Raw genomic sequence first — 20564 nt, 5'->3', positions numbered from 1 at the left:
GACCACGAGTCCATAGAACAAGTGCCTTACACATGTTTATAAAGCTAGACTGTCTTGGGTTTAGAGTTGAGAGTTTTCTCAGTTACATGCTCGTTTTATCCCTTTATACACTCACTTATTCAACAAGTATTTACTGAAGTAAAGGATGATACGAGGATATTAACTTTATCCTAATCCCCATAACCCATTATAAACTATCTCACGGGAAAGAGAAGGCCATCAAAGATATTCCGGGGAAGAACGGAGACGTCAATCTGCCTACAGAATACAACAGAATGAAAAAAGGTCAGCATACCAGAATTAGAGTCAAACTGGAATTGACAGTGTCTGGTGTGAATGAAGGAATCTCCCGATAGAGAGCAGTGGGTCGTCACACTGGGTGGACGGCGAGCTGCACAGAGTGTCCAGGTGGCGGCTAGAGGAGAGTGAGGACGGTGTTGGTCCTCGGAGCTGCGGGCTGCAGGGCAGTGGCGGCGATATTCCGGAGCCGTAGGGAAGCGGCGCCGCGCTCCAGGCGCAGCGTCCCCGGGCTGCGCGGTCCGCAGCTCGGTGCCGCCCGCTCCTCCTTAACCCGCGCGAGGAGGCGGCAGCGGCGGCGGCCGGGCGGGCGGGGGAGGGGAGGGGCCCGGAGCGCGGCGCGGAGGCCGGGGAGGAGCTGGGGCCTGCAGCGGAGCCGAGCCGAGCCCGAGCCCGAGCCGAGCCCTGACACTGTCCGTCCGCCTTCTGGCTCCCCGGGAGCCCGGACTGGCCGGAGCCCGAGAGGTGGCAGCGCGAGGAGCCCCACGCGCGAAGTGAGTAGACCAGATGGGACGGGGCTAGGGGTGGCGCTGCCGCCACCGTAAGCCAGTGACGGGAGTGTGGAGCCGCGGCCTCCCGGACCCTGCTGCCCAGGCCGACCAGGGGAGAGCGGGGAGTACGAAAACCCCACCCTCGGGGGCACCGGAGGAGCGGAGGAGGGAGCAGGGACCTCCAGGAGCCACCTCGCTGCCTGTGAAAGAGAAGACCCTCGTCATCGGGTGAGGGAAAGAAGAGACCCTTACAGGGGACGAGTCCCTCCTTCCTGGAGGCGAGGAAAAGCCCCGTACTGGCCCAGGAAAAGACCTCCAGAAGTAGAAGGGGGCGATCCTCACTAAGGAATCAGAGTGAGACCGCCCCGGCGTGCCTCCATCCCTTCGAACACACTCTCAGCACTTTGGGACTTTTGAGGCAACGAGAAGGGGTAAGCCTATGGAATAGGCACCCTCCATCCTCTCCAGTACTCACAGAAGCAGAGGACACTCCAGGGAAAGAAGAAGAGTCGGCTTTCAGCCTTTCGGGAGAGAGGAAGAACTCCTTCCTCAACTTCCTTGTACCTAGACAGTGGAACAGGGCAGAGTCCCTCCGCTCAGATCTCTAGCAGACAGAAGGAGCCCTCCACTCCTGAAAGATCCAGTTTGGGGGGGAGGGGGATTCCCCCAAGGGGGAGGAGACAACTCCTGGTTGGGAGAGGCTCCTCCCCTCCTCCCCAGCGTAACAGGCAGGGTGTGGGGGGTGTGCCACCTTCCCCAAGTAGGACCTCCTTCTCCTCCCCCTCCTCCTCTTCCCTCGGCTCTTCATCCTCTGGCTACCCAGATCCCCTCCCCATCTTGGGAGGCACAGCCAAGTACAGGAGGAGCCCCTGAGGATGAGAATCTTCATCGGCCTTTGAAGAGGGAAATCCCTCCAACCGCAAACGCCAGTACCAGGTGGTTCCCTCCCTTTGTTGGAGGGACCTTGGAGACAGGTTAGTGCATTCTTTCATCTTCTCATCATCTTCAGGCACTGCTGTGTGTAGGGGTCTGAGATGGTGGCTGCTGGGTTTCATTTCTGGGGAAGGTGGAGTGATAATCCTCCACCTTGGATCCTCAGAGAAATGTTCTCTGAAGGAGCTCCTGGATTTGAACCCACATCTTGCTGCAGAGGCTCTGAAAAGTGGGTTTCTTAGTGTTTGGGGTGGAAAGGGATGGGATTCATATGAGGTGCTTACGGAAGCATATGCTTCCATGCCGACAGCAAAGGGTATCAGAAAACGCATTTTAGGAATCTGTCCATACCGTGTAACACATCTGGAGCAGACTCCTATTTCACCCGTCATCCTTGGGCTGTTTCTCCTGGACAGTGAGCGCTCACTAAAGTAATGGTGGCATTTCATGGCCTGGCCTTGTTTAGGGCTTCCATTGGTAGTACGTTTTCTTATCTATAACCCTAGGTCAGCTTTATGTCCACCAGAACTGCTATCTCCCACCACAGTGATTACTGTTCCCTTGACAAGAAAAGCAGTCTGCCCCCAGTCCCTGTACCTCAGACAGCAAGAGGCCTCCTGTCATAATATTCCCATGCCTGGAAGCATGCCTCTACCCAAGAAATCTGAAGGGGAAATGGGAACTCCACATGTTCTGAGACAGGAAAGACGGGCATGGGGGAATGCCAACTCCTGGGTTAAAGTTGTTACCTAGGGCTGACCCTGGACCACTGCCCTTACCCAGCTCCTGTCCTTTGCTGACAGTTTCTCAGGAAAAATAAAATCCTGCATAGGAAGAGAGGAGTGTTCTGCTCAGCCTCCTCCCAGTCTTCCATCTAAATAAGTTGGCCCCCAGGGAGATGTGATCTCTGAATAGTTCTCTTTCCTAAAAGCACCTAATAGTCTCATCTTTTTCCTGTTTCTTGTTCAATTCTGGTTCTCTGGAACCTTGTGTTTAAGTTTCCTCTGTAAGATAGGGGTAAGAATCATCAAAGTCCAGAATCTAGAAAATGCAGGGGAAAAGTGCCAGGAAATCCTTCAAGCTGAGCCCAGGCTGGTGTTTCAACCTGAGCTCACTAACAGAGGGCCTGCCTTTCTGCCTCGCCATTAGGAAATGTCTTCCGTGAGGGGTATTACACCCCACAGCAAGGTCAAGTGGGAGGCTTTATCTCTTTGGGTTTTTACGTTTTTTTCCTCCTCTCTTTGTCTGGTCCATGGATGGGCTGTCTAAGTCCCTTAGTACAGTGGTCCCTAACCCCCAGGCCACGGAACGGTGCCGGTCCACAGAGAAAGAATAAATAACTTACATTATTTCCGTTTTATTTATATTTAAGTCTGAACGATGTTTTGTTTTTTAAAAATGACCAGATTCCCTCTGTTACATCCGCCTAAGACTCACTCTTGACACTTGTCTCAAGTCACGTGATACATTTATCCATCCTACCCTAAAGGCCAGTCCATGAAAATATTAAACCAGTCCTTGGCCCAAAAAAGGTTGGGAACCACTGCCTTAGTACATCCACTTGGTCCTGAAAGCTACCTCTTAGTAGTGGTATAAGTGTGTAGGAGACAGGGCTTTCATTCAGGTTTGTATGGCCGTGCTTTAGAATGATGTGCTATATGTTTATTAATTCAGGTGAATGTGGCTCTATCTCTATTTTTCAAGTGGGTATGTGTCTGGAGACAGGTACATGTGTGCTTTTCAGACCAAACCTCCAATGACCTAGAATTGTATGTTTCTGATAACCTCCAAAAGCAGGTGCCCCTGTACAAGGACCTGGAGAGGGTCCTGGTAAGGATGCCAAGCCATGAGGAAAGGCTTGGCTTCCCCTGGCCAGTGGGAACTCCCATGAATGGCTGCATGAAAGTCGTCACAAGCAGAAGGACAGCCCAGCTCAGGCTGGGACCACTTCTAGGACTAATAAGAGAGCTTTATTTCTGAGATTTCGGGCTTCGAAAGCGTAGGATCTTTGGCTCTGAACCCTAGGACTCCCTTTCTAGTTTTTTGAAAAGAGACGGATCTGGTGTAACAGCTATTTCTTGCAAAGTACCTTCCCAGATGTTGTAATGCAACTTGTTGAATGGTTCAGAGTGAACAGCATCACAACACCTCCATGTGTACCACCATCCTTTTGCTCTGAGTTTCCCTAATTCTCCTTGCCTCTGTGGAATCAGTTAGAAGCACATGGCTATGGGGCTGAATGAACTGTGATGAAGTGAGTACTATTTTCCAGATCCTGTTTTATGACCAGACCCTGTTCCTCTTGAAAAAGAAGAGATGGTATATTCCCATTTCTTCATCCTTGGAATTTACTCTGTCTTGGTATTGGTCAGTACTGGAGTGATACTGTCCTCAAAGGAAAAGCTTGAGAGTCTGACATCCTGAGAACAATCGCAAACTCAGTGCAGGCTTTGCAATATAAAACAACGTAGGCTTTCTGCTTCTAGTCTTACCTCCCTCATCTGTCAGTTTTCTAATTTTTGATTTCTATTATTCCTTTTCCCCCTGTTCAAAAATAATAATAGCTACACTTACTAAGTGCTTTAAGAACACTAACTCAAAGTATTCCTCACAACAACCCTATGTAGGCACAGTCATTATCTCTATTTTATAGGTGAAGAAAGGACAACACACAGAGGTTAGGTAACTTGCCTGAGGTCACACAGCCAGTAGGTAGTGGAGCCATGACTGAAACCCTGGCAGCCAGACACATTAGTAATGTGGCTAACTTAGCCACTGTTCTATTCATTTTGGCATTATGTACAACGCGGGAAGTTATCACTCCGTAATACCTGGGCTTGACACCTTATAGAGTACAATTATTGGCCTTGCAGATAAAGAGAAGAAAACTGTGCCTATAATTTTAGATCTTACGCATCTCATCCGGGATCAGTCTTATACTCCAACAGATTGCGTCTGTTTTTCTCTGCCTTTCTCCCAGTCCTGTGGATATGATGGAGCCTGCCCTTTGGCTGCCTTTCCCAGTTTCTGTGGGTATTTCCTTTCAGTCTTCCAGCTCACAGAGAAGAATGTGGCCTGACTCAGGTTCTGCCTAAGCCCAGTGGCACGAGGCCCACCTGGAGAGAGAGGTCTGGGTAACTAGGTTGGTTGGACTGAGAAATGGAAGTACCCTTGTTTGGCTTTCTAATAATAGCCCTGAACATTAGCCTTCATGCCATTATTTTGGGGAGTGTGGAATGTGTGGCAGCCACGAGCTCATTAAGCTTCATTCACTTCCCTCCAGGGATGAAGCTTTGGCAGTGTTTATGACTTCATCCCTTTTATTGTCAGGGGAAACTGAGGCATCAAGACTTCAGGGAGCAAGGGGTGGTTAGGGACATTTAGTGAGTCAGTGTCAAGGTTGGGAATGGAACTGAGGAACCTCAATCTCTGAGCGTTTTCACACTGGGCTGCCCTTTAAGAATGGGGAAGTGACGAGGGTGAGGAAGTGGGGTGGGTTGAAGGAGAATAGTGCTGAAAGATCAGTAGAACCTTTTGCTGCAAGCTTCTTGTAGCTGGTAAGACTGGAATGTATTTTGAGTGCTGGGGCGGCATCTGGAGGGCTGACTTGGAGGGTGCTGGAGAAAGGATAAATTTAACCTCCATGTCCTAACCTGGTGCTGGGGTAAAGATAGGGAAGGGCATAGAACAACTAGCAAAAGACTGAGAGTGCTTCTCTTTCTGGAAGTCACAGTGGTTGGCATGTGCCAAATGAGTTCTGTAAGCCCTCTGACCATTTTAAATCTACTCTCATGCTCCTGTCCAATGATGGGTGAGTTTCAAATGAAATATCCACGAAAGGCTTCTATGTTTTTAAGATAAGATTTCCTAGGGATCTTTAGCAGGAGATCGCAGGGAATAGGGTAAAACTTCTTTATAGATCTCTCCTTCTGGTCATTGTGAGCCTGCTCACTGTCATATTATCGTCCAGCCGGGATCACCTGGCTATGGGACCCAGTTACAGTCCAAACAGCCCTAAACAGCCCTGCTTTACCCCAGAGGCTGTGGGTTTTGACTTTTTGACTTAGCATAGTGAGTGCTAAGAGGTCTAATACTTCCTGGAATGATTCAATATCCCTATTAGTTTCTGAGTTTCCATAGTGGCAGGAGAGAAGATAAGGATAAAAGGAAAACCCCTTTATGAAGCTATTTATAAATGTGCCCCCCCCACTCCTGTCAAGCAGTTCTTGGGTTGCAATTGAGTCTCTGGCTGCTCAGGCCCCTGAGACACTAAGATGTGTCCTCCAGCCCTGTGGAGTGGGTGTGTTGCTGATGAAGAGCTTAGGACAGGGTACTTGTGTGTATATGCAAAGATTGTGTAGGCAGGGACCTTGGGGTAGAGGCAAATAAGCATGAATTCTGACCCTTAGGAAAAAAGGGTAAGTGTCAAGGGGAGAAGAGCGACTAATAGCCTGAAAGATGTGCTGGAGTCAGGAGAAGGGTGGGCAGCCATTACTGGGCTTGAGCTTTGAATGCAAAGTGGTGGATTTGTGTGTAGTTTATGCATATGCTTGTGTACAGTGTGTGTGTGTGGATTTAGAGATTGCATACATAATATGTTTCTGTCCAGGATTCTGAAATCTGAGGCGGGCTAGAGAAATGCCCTGGTGAGGCTGTCTGCAGGGATAGGAGAAAGAAATGTTAGTTGGAATCTGGAGGCTGTGCAGGCACAAACCTGTTAGCCAGCAAGTGCTTAGGGGGTTGCTGGCATCCGCTCTAGGGGAGTGCCAAATGGCTACCACGAGGTTCCTGCCAGCCTTTCTAGACCCTGCAGTACAGATGTCACCCATCGCTCCTCTCCTTCCCCGACCAACACGTCACTCTAGCTACACCTCTTTGCCAGTTAGAGCGCCTGGGCTGTGTGGGTGGCAGCAGGGCGCGCAAACATCAGGCGGGGGCGGTTTGGCAGCGCCAGGAGTTTGCAGGGAGGTGCAGCGAGCGTGCGTGCCTGGCTGGGAAGGAAGGAGAGAGGAGGAGGGCGGAGAAGGGGAGCCAGCTCTTAGCCCCAGAGTGGCTATTTTTAACCAGGCTATCTGATTGTTACCGGTGCGCACTCAGCTGGGTGTCTCCCTGGCTCAGCGAAGCCCAGCAGGCTAAGAGATGGGAGGTCCTTGGTGAAGACTTCTTCCTGGTGTAGGTGTCTGTGGGCGGGAGCTTGCTAAGGGGTAGCTTTCAAGGTGTGAGGGCAGCTGTACTCAGGATCTGTTACCTCTGTGTGTGACTTTGTGTTCTCTTGGTAATGTATGCTGTATAGCCAGTTGTGATCTCTGTGTTTGTGGGCCACTGTTTATGTCTGTCCTATATCTTGCTGGTAGTCATATGTAATATATGTGCTTGCTATATAGCTGATGTGCCTCACATGCACATGGGCTAGAAAGGGCTAGTGCTCAAATATATCTAATATGAAACATCTTTAAAGTGTTTGTATGTGCTCCATTTGTGTATATTTCTGTCTAGACTGGTTTTCTTTACATGTTCACTTGTGCTACCTATCTGTGGATGTTGTGTGTAAATTATAAAAAGCATCACATAATTGAAGAAGGGACTTTGGCAGATTTTTTCTGATGTCTAAGAGCATTTAAAAAATTATTTCTGCATAGTTTAAAAATATTATGTTGTAGAGCTTTCAGTAAGAATAGAGGAAATAGCTCAATTGGGTGGGTGGCGTGACCTCTCTTTTAGTCCTGCATAAAAGGAGAGAGAGACCACTTGGTAATGTTCCACAGTAAGATATAGAATAAGTACCAGTCTGTCATCTGGTAGGTGATTGGTGATAGATCCATTTGGGGGTTCTAGAACCATGTGGCTGAAGGCTGTCTCATACAGAAGTCTACTAAAGAAATTATAGAAGAAAGAGACTCTACTTTCCTTAAAGCACTAGAATTTGAGTATTACTTGCTACCAGTAACTAGAGGTAACACTCATCTAGTCTGTTTTCCTGTTCTCTTTGTCCACTTCTCTGCAGAACCCAGAAGAACCATGGCTTCTGACCTGGAGAGTAGCCTCACCTCCATAGACTGGCTTCCCCAGCTGACTCTTCGAGCTACCATTGAGAAGCTTGGGAGTGCCTCCCAGGCTGGACCTCCAGGGGGCAACCGCAAGTGTCCACCGGGCTCACCCACAGATCCCAATGCCACCCTGAGCAAAGATGAGGCAGGAGTCCACCAGGATGGCAAACCACGATACAGCTATGCCACCCTCATCACCTATGCCATCAACTCCTCTCCAGCCAAGAAGATGACCCTCAGTGAGATTTACCGCTGGATCTGTGATAACTTCCCCTATTACAAGAATGCTGGCATTGGTTGGAAGGTGGGATGGCTTCTCTAACCAGGGATTATTTTTAGCCTTTGGCAACCTTTTTCTCTACTTTGGTTTCTTCATATAATCTGGTCCAGTTAACTCTGCCCCGTCTCAGATGAGTGGTATATACTCTTGTCAGGTACATCAGGGGAACGCCAGTGGTACCAAGCCTCTAAGTATAGTTATAAGAATAGCAGGATGCTGTTGCTCATATATCCTCTTATCTTCTGATTCCTTAAAAAGAACATCCATTCATTTCACATTTATTGCCACTCTACTGTGTTCGACTCACTGTGCAAGGCATGGCATTGCTCCTTCCCACCTAGTGGTAGGAATCTCATCACATTTCTAACACTTAGTCACATATAGCCATCACCTTTTTAAAAATTGTAGGTAGTCCCCTTTTGAATTGCTAGATGGGATGCTGTCTCTTTCGTGAATCTCTTAATAAGGCCAAAAAATTTGTATACCAAGGGAAAAAATATATATATATTAAGGTCCTTCACCAACGGCTCATCCACCAAGCAAGTAATGAGAATGTGAGTTGTTTGGCTGGAGATAAAAAAAGAGGGGGCTCCTCTTCCAAACAAAGAAGGAAGACGGATGCTCTCAGTCTTTTGGAGTATCAGTTCATTTGTCAGTTGCATAGAATAGGGATTTCATGTAGTTCTCTCACTGTATGAATCACCAGCTGACATACAGACTAGATGAGGAGCTGAAGACTGTTGAAAGCATTTAGTTTTTCCTTTATGACTGTGATCCTGCTAGCTACCCAAACCCCCAATACATTTACACAATAATATTTTCCTTCAAATGTGACCATTCTATGTGTTGTTGAGAAAACAAAGGTGAACTGTGCCTTCGTTTTGCTCATAATTTATATTTGTTATCCTTTTTATAAGTAGTTTTAAAACACAGTGTTTTCATGATGGATAGAATGATATTAAGAACTGGGCAGATGTGATTTTGAGGCTTCTATATACCTGTTGTCATTTGCGTGGAAAGATGGAAAAACTATATGTTTCAGCTCTCCAGAAACATCTGGTAGTCAAATTGATAGCCAGCACTGCTCATCAGTATAATTTCTGCATTTTTCTTAGCTCATTGCTCTTGCTGTCTGATAAGAAATCTCTTTTATCAGTAGAGTTGATAGATGCTAAGTTTACTCTCATACTTGAATTTTATTTTGTGTTATGTCCATTTGTGTCTTTCTGTGTCCTAATGGAAAATGTACTGCTTTGCACAATGCTCAAGTATAACTAGCTTTTCTGCTTCCCCAGAATTCAATTCGGCACAACCTTTCTCTTAACAAGTGTTTCCGGAAGGTACCCAGACCTCGGGATGACCCTGGGAAGGTGAGATCCTGCTGGCTGTAAGTGTTGAAGGGAGGAACAGGAAGGAGAGAGAAGTAGATGACAGTTCAGATTTTTGTGGCTGTTTTAATTACCCAGAAGAGGAAATCATGTTAATTAGAGAAGCAGCTTTATTTTTTTCTCAATGGGAGAGCTTGGTAATCAAGCTGTGGGCCCCCTACTAATAGGAGTGACTAAGGAAGATTGTGAAATCATCCTTTTAAAAATAGAAATATTAATGTTAAGGTTGACTTTGCCACCCTGTTTTTTCTGTGTGGCATTCTTTCTAGAATGTAAAAGGTGGACTTAATAACTTTTGTAGAAACTTTTCTATACACAAATTTTATGATTTTTATCTTCAAAAAAAGAAGGGAATGGTCATTCTCTTCACTTGACTGGTGTGGACGCTAAAGTCCAGGAGAGTCTTGCCTCAGATCACGTGGAAGGGCAGGGTTGTGTCTGGCATTTCCAGCTCTTTGAACCAGATACCGCTGTTCTGCCCCACCAGAAAAGTTGAGGTCTGTGACTGCACGGCGTGGGGTTGGAGGTACGTCTGATACACGTATTGAACTTGTAGGACAAATTTACTCCTCAAAATAGCCAGTAGCCTCAGGCTTCTGTGTGAATGTCCAGTCATTTTTCTTTTTCTTTTTCTTCCCACTCATTTTACTTAATACAACTGCTATGTTATGAGAAAATCCTCCCAAATATCTACTTTTCCAAAGGTGAGACTTTTCATCTGTAATGATTTTATTCTTTGTGGTGCCGGTTCTCCTTCTAGGGCTCTTATTGGACAATTGATACCTGTCCTGACATCTCCCGAAAGAGAAGACACCCACCAGATGATGATGTAAGTCCTCACCTTATGGAGAGATGTCATTTCTGAGTCAACTGCCCTTTCCACATTCTTTCCTGTGTTTTTAGTCCTTTCGTATATCTGGGGCAAAGGGCAGATACCAGCAGAGGTGAAACCATGAGTCTTGGGAGGAAATTTAGCTCCTACGTATGGATTTCTATTTTTTCTCAACCATCAGCTATCCCAGGACTCCCCAGAACAAGAGGCAAGCAAGAGTCCCCGGGGAGGTGTTCCAGGGAGTGGAGAAGCCTCACTGCCTCCTGAGGGGAATCCTCAGATGTCACTTCAAAGTCCCACATCTATCACCGGCTACAGCCAGGTAGGAAGTAGAGGTGGCAGGGAGCTTAGGGGTGAATGGATGGATTGATAGATGGATGGATGGATGGGTGGGTAAGTGGACGGATGGATGGACGGATGGATGTGTGGGTTGGTGAATGGGTGGGTGATTGGTTTGATGGATGGGTGGTGGAATAGAGTCATATATCTGTCAGCTCAAAATTATGTATTGAGTATCTATGATATAGTAGGCAAGTAAATTGGTAAAGAAGGGAAAAGCAAGAGTAAAGGTGAGAGAGAAAGAAGGAGTAGGGGTGGAGGAGAGAGAAAGAAAACAGAAATTTCAGAAAGATTAGAAAAAAAGATGAGGGGGGACAAAAGATTTGTAAGAGAAAGTGTGTGTATGTAGCATAGGGAAAGGGCAAGTGGCCACATCAAAATAAGAACGCATGAAAAAAGAAGGAAAAACTGATACTTATTCTCGGAAAAGCTGGTAGAGGATGAAGACCAGCAGGAAAGCTTGGAGACCATACAAAGGTAGTATTGGTCCCTCTTTGATGACATGGATCAAGTCTTTCTTACCTTTATTTACAGGGCACAGGATCTGTGGATGGTGGAGCAGTGGCTGCAGGAGCTTCAGGCCGAGAAAGTGCTGAGGGTCCCCCTCCCTTGTATAACACCAACCATGACTTCAAATTCTCCTACGCAGAGATCAATTTTCAGGATCTCAGCTGGTCCTTCCGCAACCTCTACAAATCCATGCTGGAGAGGTCCTCTTCCTCCTCGCAGCATGGTGAGTCTAGAGTGGGGCTGGGAGCATGGTTGTCCTTATATTTTTGAACAGGTGATGACATTCTCTTTTCTCTCTTATTTTTAATGCAAAGAGGTTGATTACTGGTCAGGGGAAGCATGTCATGAACACTACTGTTTGGAGTCAAGCTCTTCTAGCTTAGTTCTGAAGGACAGCTGTTTCAACAGGTGGTCTGGGTTACTAGTTTCAGAAAGTGACTTGGAGGCCCTGGCCAGTTGGCTCAGTGGTAGAGCATCAGCTCAGTGTGTGGAAGTCCCAGGTTTAATTCCCGGTCAGGGCACACAGGAAAAGTGACCATCTGCTTCTCCACCCCTTCCTCTCCCTTTCTCTCTCTCTTTTTCTCTCCTGCAGCCATGGCTCAATTGGTTCAAGTGCATTGGTGCGAGTGCTGAGGATGGCTCTGTGGCGCCTCCACCTCAGGCACTAAAATTAGCTCGGTTGCAAGCATGGCCCAGGATGTGCAGAGCATAGGCCCTCGATGGGGGTTGCCAGGTAGATCCTGGTTGGGGTGCATGCAGGAGTCTATCTTCCTTCCTCTCACTTGGAAAAGAAGAAAAGAAAAGAAAGTAACTTGGAAAAATCCCCCTTTTAGAAGGAAGGGCAGTGATTTTTATTGTGGCAAGCAAGTCATTTAGAGTATGACCACTAGGGGACAGCAGTTCTCTTTCCTTAAGAGTCAGCCCCTCTGAGAACAATTTAATTTCATTTTTTAGCAGATTTATGTTTATAATTTTTATTAGGAAAAACTTCAAACAGAGGCAAAAATAGAGAAGATAGTATTGTAAACCCTCATGCTTCCATCTTCCAACTAAAATGGTTACCTATATTCTGTTACACTTGTTTCATTTACCACTCAGCTTTTCTTTAAAATTATATTTATTTATTTGATTTTATAGAGAGAGGAAGGGAGAAGAGAAAGAGAGAAAGAAAAATGTGGATTTGTTGTTCCACTTATTTATCTCTTCATTCTTAGATGTACCCTGACCGGGGATTGAACTCATAACCTTGGCATAATGGGACGGTGCTCTGAACAACTGAGCTACCTGACCAGGGCTAGCTTTTTAAAAATTTAATTGGAGTAATTTGATGCAATTCCCAGACATGTCATCCACCTGTGAATAATGATAAAGACTGTTTTTAGTTATTTTAATTTTCACCCCTCACACAATTAGGGATCCTTACTAATATTAGTTTATATCTTGTTCATATTCTGAATTATCAATTGAGAATCATTAAAAGTCCTTACTAGAAGGCTCTGTGAGAGAGGATCTGGTTTAGCCCTCTGTAATTCATTTTTTTGTTGTGGTGGTTGTTTTTAAAGAAATTAGAGGTAGAGTTAAAAATCAAGACTTTGGGTGAGTCATTAGATCTTCTTGTTCTATACTGTGGCCTTGTATAGACAGAAGATGAATGGAATGATTAAAAGTAGTTAGGACTCACTTTTTGGAAAATTTATATTAATTTTCAGTAATTTCTTCTTTTATATTCCAAGGGAATATCTAGAGTTGTGTTCCAAGATGGTAGCATTTGCATGAGAAATGAGTCCAACTCCGGTGATTGGTTGATTGGAAGAAAAGAACACGGAGGTGCTCTCAGAAACAGAGTAAAAAATTAGATTAGTGAGAACAGCAAAACTGTTCACTGAAGTTTAATGGTGGCTGAAAGCTCCAAGCCTCAATCTCCAGTTCTTTTCTGCTTAATCTGTTTGGGAAATTCATCCGTCCATTCTCCACTCCTTACTGAAGCTCCATGCGTTGGTAGTGAATATGAGGTGGTGAGTCTAAACGTGTGTAGAGAGAATGAGGAGGAGGAGAGAGAATAGATGCCCACTGGCTTTGTTTTATTAATGGTTTCATTTTTAACCTTTACCTGCCGTCTGGTGTCTTTTGAAACTGTGATTACAGGCCTACACCCAAATCTCTGTACAACAGCATACAAAGGTACATGCTGACCTTTTGCTAAAATTTCAGTGGTCACCAGACTGCCAAGGCCCTCCTACCAGGGGGCCAGTGGGACCCCTGCTGTCCCAGAACACCCAGACCCTTTGAAGTCCGTGGTTTCCATCTGAGGCCACCCACCTCAACCCAGTGGAAATCCTGTTGAGTGAAAAATGCATTGCCCAAGTGACTGGCCTGCCTCCTCCCACCCTGCAGGCTTTTCGTCTCTCCTGGGGGACATGCCACCCTCTAACAACTACTACATGTACCAGCAGCAGCAGCAGCAGCAGCCACCACCTCAGCAGCAGCAGCAGCAGCAGCCGCCGCCACAACCACAGCCCCAGCAGTCACAGCCACAGCAGGCACCAGCCCAGGGTCCCCCAGCGGTAGGGGGTGCTCCTTCACTGCACACCCCAAGCCCAGATGGCTGTACCCCATCTGGGGGGAAGCCGGCCGGGGTTGAAGGCTATGGGCCTCCCTCCGTGATGGCCATGCACCCACCCCCACTGCAGCATGGAGGCTACCACCCTCATCAGCACCACCCCCACCCCCACCCCGCCCAGCAGCCACAGCCACCACAGCCGCAGGCGCAAGGCCAGGCTCCTATCAACAGTACTGGTTTTGGTGAGTAAGGAGGGTGCAGGGAGATGCCAGAGGAGGGTGAATGGCCTCCTTGTTCTGACTCTGGCATGGGGGTGCAATTGGTGAGGAAGTTAATTCTGAGATTTTTAGCCTTTCTCCTCCATGAGAGCTCATCTGAGCTAACAGAAGTTGCTACTTTGAGCTCTATATTAGAGAGGTTGTGGACAGATTGGGATTGTTTTCCATGTTCTCCTGCCTATGAGCTGGGCTGTCAATCCCTAAAGTATAGATAGCCTTACTAGTTCTAGCTCTCCAGGGAAGGAGATTCCAAAATCTTGGTGATAGAGTCTACAACCTGTGTGGACGCAAGAATCTTACGAGTAGCCAGTCTGCTATGAGAGGGCTGCTGTCTTACACTCGACCCCCTCTTGTGCCCCACCTTGCCCTCCTCTTTGTAGCCTTTCCTCCTGATTGGTGCTCCAATATTGACTCCTTAAAGGAAAGCTTCAAGATGGTGAATCGGCTCAACTGGTCCAGCATTGAGCAGTCACAGTTCTCAGGTTAGTGAGAGGAGGGATCCACTGTAGGTAGACAAACCCAGGAGAAACCAGAGCCAGAAGGGGATCGTTAAGTGAAGTGTGAGGATTTCGGATTTCCTTGTACTCCCTCCCTCTTTCACAAGGTGGATGATATTGACATGATTTGCAAATTATGTTTAATACATTTTGCTTTATCTCAAAACATGACAGTGGTTTATCCTAGCCAGTTCTGTCTCTGGGAGAGGGAAGGCCCTCAGAAACTCAAACCTTGGACCAGTAGTTTATATTTTTGTCACCATTTACTGACAGTGTGACCATGGCTAATTTCCTCAGCTACTTCAGAATTTTGATTTATTCATCAGAAAGATGGGAATTATGGTACAAATTTAGTAACAAATGGAGTGAGAGTTTGAACATGTAGGGCTTTAAAGGATGCAGCTATAATGGGTAATGCATGTAGTCAGTGGTGCTGATTTATGATGCGGGTGGAACAGTGAGATGGGATGGACCTGGTCGGGGCTCTGGCGCCGCTGCGAGGTTTAGCGTTTCTTGCTTCTCTGTTTGTAGAACTGATGGAGAGTCTGCGACAGGCAGAGCAGAAGAACTGGAGCCTGGACCAGCATCACATTGCCAATCTGTGTGACTCCCTCAACCACTTCCTCACGCAGACTGGTCACGTGCCCCCACAAGGGGGCTCCCACCGCCCACCGGCCCCTGCCCGTATTGCTGACTCCTGTGCCCTCACCAGTGGCAAACAGGAGCCAGCCCTGAACCAAGGTACGGACAGAGCAAGTGGCCAGGGAGGTAGAGACTGATGAAAAGGGAGGGGGAGGAGAAGGGCCAAAGAGACATGAGAAAAGTCAACTAGTGGGCAGTGATCCAAACTGAGCAGCGGGACTAGTGTGTTCACCACAGTGACTGAACATGTCCCTGGTAAGTCTTATACTGAAGAATACCAGAGAAATAGACCGTATGATTCCCTGATGTGGGAGAGTAGAATTACATAAGAGAAAGGAGGAGAAAGTCTCCATTTCAAATTTGTGTCTCTGTAACCCCTATGTGAATCCTATCAGGTGAAGTCTTGAATCTCCACTTTTATGTGATCATCATACCAGCGACCTGAGATTCAATGATCCTATTTCTATATTTGTCATCCTTCTGAGAGCTATGTTCTTTCACAATTCTAGTATTTGGATTCTTTTTACCCTAAGTGGTGAGAGTAAGGACTGCTAGCTTCTACAGAAAGTCTTCATGCCTGTAGGAGCCCCTGAGCAGAGCAGGGAAGGGAGAAGGGGAGGGAGAGTATGTTTTTCTCTTCTCTGTTGGACCCTGCGTCATTAGGTGGAATGATCCCACTCAAGTGACTCTTGTCTTGTTTGGCAGTGAACTCTTATGGGCACCCACAAACCCCCCACCTCTACCCTGGCCCATCACCGATGTACCCAATCACCACCCAGGACTCAGCAGGATACAATCGCCCAGGTAAGAGCCAGGAAGCTTGTTTCACCACCAACCAACCAGTCTCTTCCCTGACCAGCTGTTTCACTTTATTCTGTCTCTGGGCCTGCTTTCTCTGCACCTCCTGGCAGGGTGAGCGTTCACGATTCTAAAGGCCGGTGCGTGGGCCACCTGTTAGTGAGCTGGATGTCATGGGAGACTAAAGAAGACAGATTTACTTGAAAATCATCCAGTACCTGAAATAATGAAAGGAAGTAACAGTATGAGTGCAAGCAAAAGATAGATACAGTACATAGAACTTTTATGTCTAGCTTTAGAAGCTATATGAGAGATATACTCAGGAAAAAAAAATTAATGAACATGGTCTGCAAAACATAAAACAGCTACTTTGTGTCCATATCTGCTTTCCTGTTGCCTGACCTGTAGTATCAGGGGTCTGGGATTGAACTATCTCTGATGGTAAGAGCCCCAGGGGAGACCCAAAGTTATCATAAATTATATAAGATGGGAACAGATCCTTAACCTTTAAATACATTTTAGAAAAGTCACTAATATCCTGCCAAACCACAAGTGTTTTCAGTTTTGCAGGTGACGTCTGACTCTTTGTCCATGTCCTCCTTATTCATGAAATACATATACAACTTTCTATAGAACTATTTTAAATACTCGTACATCTGTGTGTTGTCATTATGGCGTACTCTTCATAAGTGTTATGGCTGCAAACTGTTATGTTGGCATGGGACCTCATTTGCTCTAGTTTATTTCCTGGGGTCTCATTGAAGTAGTGGCCCGTAACAAAAATAGCTCAGGGCTGATAAGGACAATAGTTTCACTAGATGTTCCTCATGATATTTTTTTTTTGGGAGGGGGGGGGTTAGTTAGTACTGTTCATCTATATTGCTAGAATAGCTTCCCACCCACCCTCCTTTTAATCTCTTTTTTCCTTCCTGACAGCACACCATATGGTCCATCGGCCACCAGTTCCCCCTCCTGGTGCCAGTGAGGAGATCCCCGATGACTTCGACTGGGACTTGATCACTTAATGCATCACAGAGTGTGACTCTCAGCCCAGGGCTGGGTGCTGAAGTCAGCAGTGGGGAAGGAGCAGCCCCAGCCCGTCCCTTCCACCCTTGCCTGTAAATAGATATATATTCTCTTTTATTGTTCTTTCTCTGTCAGAGAAGCCACCGCAAGATGCTGCCGAAGATAACCCCTTTCCTGCCTCCTTCTTCCTCTTTTTTTTTGTTTTTTTCCCCTAATTCTTTTAATATTATTCTTATGTTATTATTATTATTATTGGTTATATGCCGTCCCCTGTCTCCTGTCCCTACACCATCGACCGTGAGCGCCCCTTGCTAATTTAAAATCATCTGGCTGGAAGGTGAGGCCATGACAGCCACAGAGGGAGGTGTCAGACTGATTTACCTTTTTCTCAGAAATTCAATGCTAATCACCCCTTTTGGCTCTAAGTTCTTTTCTGTTTTTGTCAGTTCAGTTCAGGACTGGAGAGGCCCTGTACCAAGTAGAAGGGATCTCAGACACTGCTTGGCAGCCTGGCCTGTGCAGGTGTTACACAATGGTGCTAATTTCATCCTCTGAGCTCTTCTTCGTCCCTTTATATCTTCAATCCTTATTTCTGTTGATCCTCGTTCCCCATCAAGGCTAAGAGTGATGGTGGTGGTCTCAGAGGGTGACAAGAAAAGTCCAGTGAAATAAGAGGCCTGGGTTGGGTAGGGTAGAATACCGCAGAGGGGCGATGGAATGTAGAACCTGCAGGAATTAATAGATAATACTGTGTCAAATAAATGTCCATTGGCTCATTTCTAGGCCATTCTCTATGGGATAGAGGGCAGGTCTGAGCCGGAACTCCGCAGCTATGGTAGGGAAGAGGACAACTCTTCAGCAGAGCATTAGCTTTTTGGAGATGTTTTCAGTTTAACCATTTTGGCTTTTTAAACGTAACTTTCTATGGAAATGAACTGTGGCTCTTATTTGCATTTACCAATTGTTCTGCAATCCCCCCTTTTCCATTCAGCAAATATTACTTTGTCCTCCTTTGGTTGTTTGCTTAACTCTTCTATTTACCTTAATTTCTCTTCTCGTTTTCTGGCATTCTCAAGACAGAAAAGTAACCCGTTAGTAACTTCATCATGTCCCAGGACAGGATGGGACTCTCCTTCCCACCTGCCACAGCAGAGCCAACCCAGATTGTTGGTAGGAGGGCGGGGAAAGGAAAAAGGAGCTGGCATTGACACGGGAAGGAAATATTTCAGTTATTTACCTATGTAGGTAAACACTTCTATTGGAATCCAGATCATTGGGGGTGACACTTTTGCAATAGTCTTTTGAGGGTCTGAAGGAATTCGGTAGTAGTGTGGAGTAAATAATCTAGAGGGAAGCTTTCAGTGAGGGCCAAGGGAGACCCCCAGAAAAAGGTGTAGGAATAACTTGTCTCCTTTAACAAGACGTGGCCCTGAGATACTGCTGCAAAGTAACCAGTGTATATTTAATGTTAATTGTTAAATTTTAGTTACAGGTGGGAAGGACAGTTTTAATTCTGTTTTTACTTCTCTGACTTTTGTTTCTGAAAGCTACAGGACAGAATGTTTGGAATGGACAGGGTTGCTCTCTCTCTGATTTCTGCTTTTGGTTTTTAGTCTTTTATTTACTGATGATTTCCAAGAGATTTAGCTTTCCATTCTCTTGCTTTACCCTTCTCCCACCCCTTCCTTTCTTTGTAAGGGGTTATATATGTGAGCTTGTTGAAGAAGTCCAGTGAGACTGAAGTAAACGGGCAAGAAAGGGCAGTTGACTAAGAGCACTTTATTTCTTTGAATTTCTTTGTAAGAGGTGGGGGTGTGAGTGGCTTGAATCCCCTGTTGTTTGGGAGGGTGTTAGTGGGGTCGAAGTATGACATAGTGTTTCCCCTTGGGGAAAAATGAATTTCTCTTAGCGGGTGGCACAATGCCTTTGCCCAGTGTTCCTATTTGGGGCATCTCTTCCATATTCCTTCCAATCAAGGTGCCTCCTGCACACAACTTCCCATCTATTCTCCCTGAGACACTCCCTTTACATATTATCACTCCTCTTTTGTAAATCCTCTTTTCTACTCAGATCCAGACAGGGTTTGCAAGGGTAGACTAAATCATATGTGTAAATGTCTCTGTTTATAACTCTTCTGTTTCTTAAAAGAAACTAGTCTCATGAAAGACTCTGGTGGGCCACCACAGTAACTGAAATTTGGGGCTAGGCCTGGAGATTGGCTACCAGGCCTCCTGGGACTCCAGGTCTCCACTAAAATCAACCTTGCTCAGGGGCACAGGACACACCTGACCCTCTTTGGGCCTCAGTTCCCCACCCTCCCCTCAATGAAATGAAAGAATACTACTTTTTCTTGTTGATTCAGCATTGCTGGACTTGAAGTATAGTCTTTGTTGTATTGGGTGATGTGCACAAAACTGCAGGAGCTCACTGCCTGCAAGAGGAAATCAGGGAGAAAGTGGAGGAGAGGGACAGAAGGAGCAATTACTTGGTTTAGATCCACCCATCCCTGCCTTCCTCTTTTCAACCCCTTTGTTTCTGGTTTGGTGAGTTCTTCCTACCACTCATAATGCTTTGCATTGGTGCCGGCTGGGAAGGGGGGTATGGTCTCACAATTGTTGTTTTTTGCATGCTTTCTTAATAAAAACAAAAAAGAATGTTTGAAGTTTTATCTTATTGGTGCTGGTCTCAAATTTATTTTTGCCAGGGTAAGAAGGGAGAAATGGGAAGTATTTGTTCTCTCTCTTTTTTTAATTTGGAAAATTTAATCAGGTTTGAAGACATACAGGTGGCCAACAGATATATGAAAAGCATTTGTTTTCGGTTGGACTTTTACCCTCTCTCTCCTCACACCACAGGGTTTAATTATTTGACTATTTATTTGGGAATATGGATGGGAGAGAAGAATTTAAAACCATGCCTGTAACATTCTGTTTTTCAAATGCTATTAAAGATAATGAAATTTTGTTGGTAGGGACAGTCATCCTTTGCATCTTGGTGTTTGAACAAAGCCACGTTGCTTGCATTCTTGGATATTTTAAAGATAAAAGACACTACAATTTGGGGAGGAATTGGGTCCCCATCTGGAACTTGCTGTGAGTACTAACAGGTACTCACCAGAATTTTTCATTAGCAATGCGGGAATTCCAATTGTAGGATTTTTTTTTTCAGAATTTTTTTCCAAGGTAATTGGTACTCTAGGAGTCCAGCAATGCCAACTATAGAATCTTTGTAACTATACCAGATTCATTCATTCTAGTATCCTAGAAGTTTTGGACTTATACCCATGGTTTTGTGAGATGTGGTGGGATTTCTGGAAGCCTAGCCAATTACTGTTATAGCGAGCCCACAGCTATTCACAGTAAGATTAATTTGCTGCATATAGAGCATATGATATATTCTGAGTGTCATACAATTAAAGGGATCCGTGAATCTGAGCCTTGCAGGGAACCACAAGAAAGAAAGCATTTATTCACATCAGATATATAAGCAGATTAATAACAATGCAAATGCACATATATCAGACATTACTTCACAAGTGAAAGTGTTCCTAGTTATTTGAAATTTCCTGTATAGCACTTTATAACAAATTTGTAGTCTAGATCCTCACATCAACCATTACAAGTCTAAAACTTCTCATTTTCAATCT

General features: G+C 45.8%; 1 protein-coding gene across 2 annotated transcripts; it reads left to right on the top strand.

Moving 5' to 3' along the window:
* The first annotated feature begins 981 nt into the window (after positions 1-981).
* On the top strand, positions 982-19586 carry FOXJ2 (forkhead box J2). 2 transcript variants are annotated; one of them, XM_066261547.1, is made up of 11 exons: positions 982-1762; positions 7726-8072; positions 9344-9418; positions 10197-10265; positions 10450-10590; positions 11142-11340; positions 13512-13919; positions 14336-14437; positions 14984-15193; positions 15800-15898; positions 16829-19586. In XM_066261547.1, exons 2-11 carry the CDS (start codon positions 7740-7742, stop codon positions 16915-16917), a joined length of 1725 nt encoding a protein of 574 aa, XP_066117644.1. In that variant the 5' UTR covers positions 982-1762; positions 7726-7739; the 3' UTR covers positions 16918-19586. The 2 variants fall into 2 exon arrangements, with proteins under 2 accessions (XP_066117644.1, XP_066117651.1); XM_066261554.1 differs by lacking the exon at positions 14336-14437.
* The last annotated feature ends 978 nt before the right edge of the window (positions 19587-20564 follow it).

Source organism: Saccopteryx bilineata, chromosome 1 (genome assembly GCF_036850765.1).
Source record: "Saccopteryx bilineata isolate mSacBil1 chromosome 1, mSacBil1_pri_phased_curated, whole genome shotgun sequence".
NCBI classification, from domain to species: Eukaryota; Metazoa; Chordata; class Mammalia; order Chiroptera; family Emballonuridae; genus Saccopteryx; species Saccopteryx bilineata.
This window is presented reverse-complemented; position numbering and strand designations above follow the sequence as displayed.

What these genes read in the sequence shown, in the direction of transcription:
- FOXJ2 (XM_066261547.1), top strand. Translation starts at nt 7,740, where the DNA reads ATGGCTTCTGACCTGGAGAGTAGCCTCACCTCCATAGACTGGCTTCCC. An exon ending in ATGCTGGCATTGGTTGGAAG is followed by an intron (nt 8,073 to 9,343) that starts GTGGGATGGCTT and finishes CTGCTTCCCCAG; the next exon opens with AATTCAATTCGGCACAACCT. An exon ending in GGAGCCAGCCCTGAACCAAG is followed by an intron (nt 15,194 to 15,799) that starts GTACGGACAGAG and finishes CTTGTTTGGCAG; the next exon opens with TGAACTCTTATGGGCACCCA.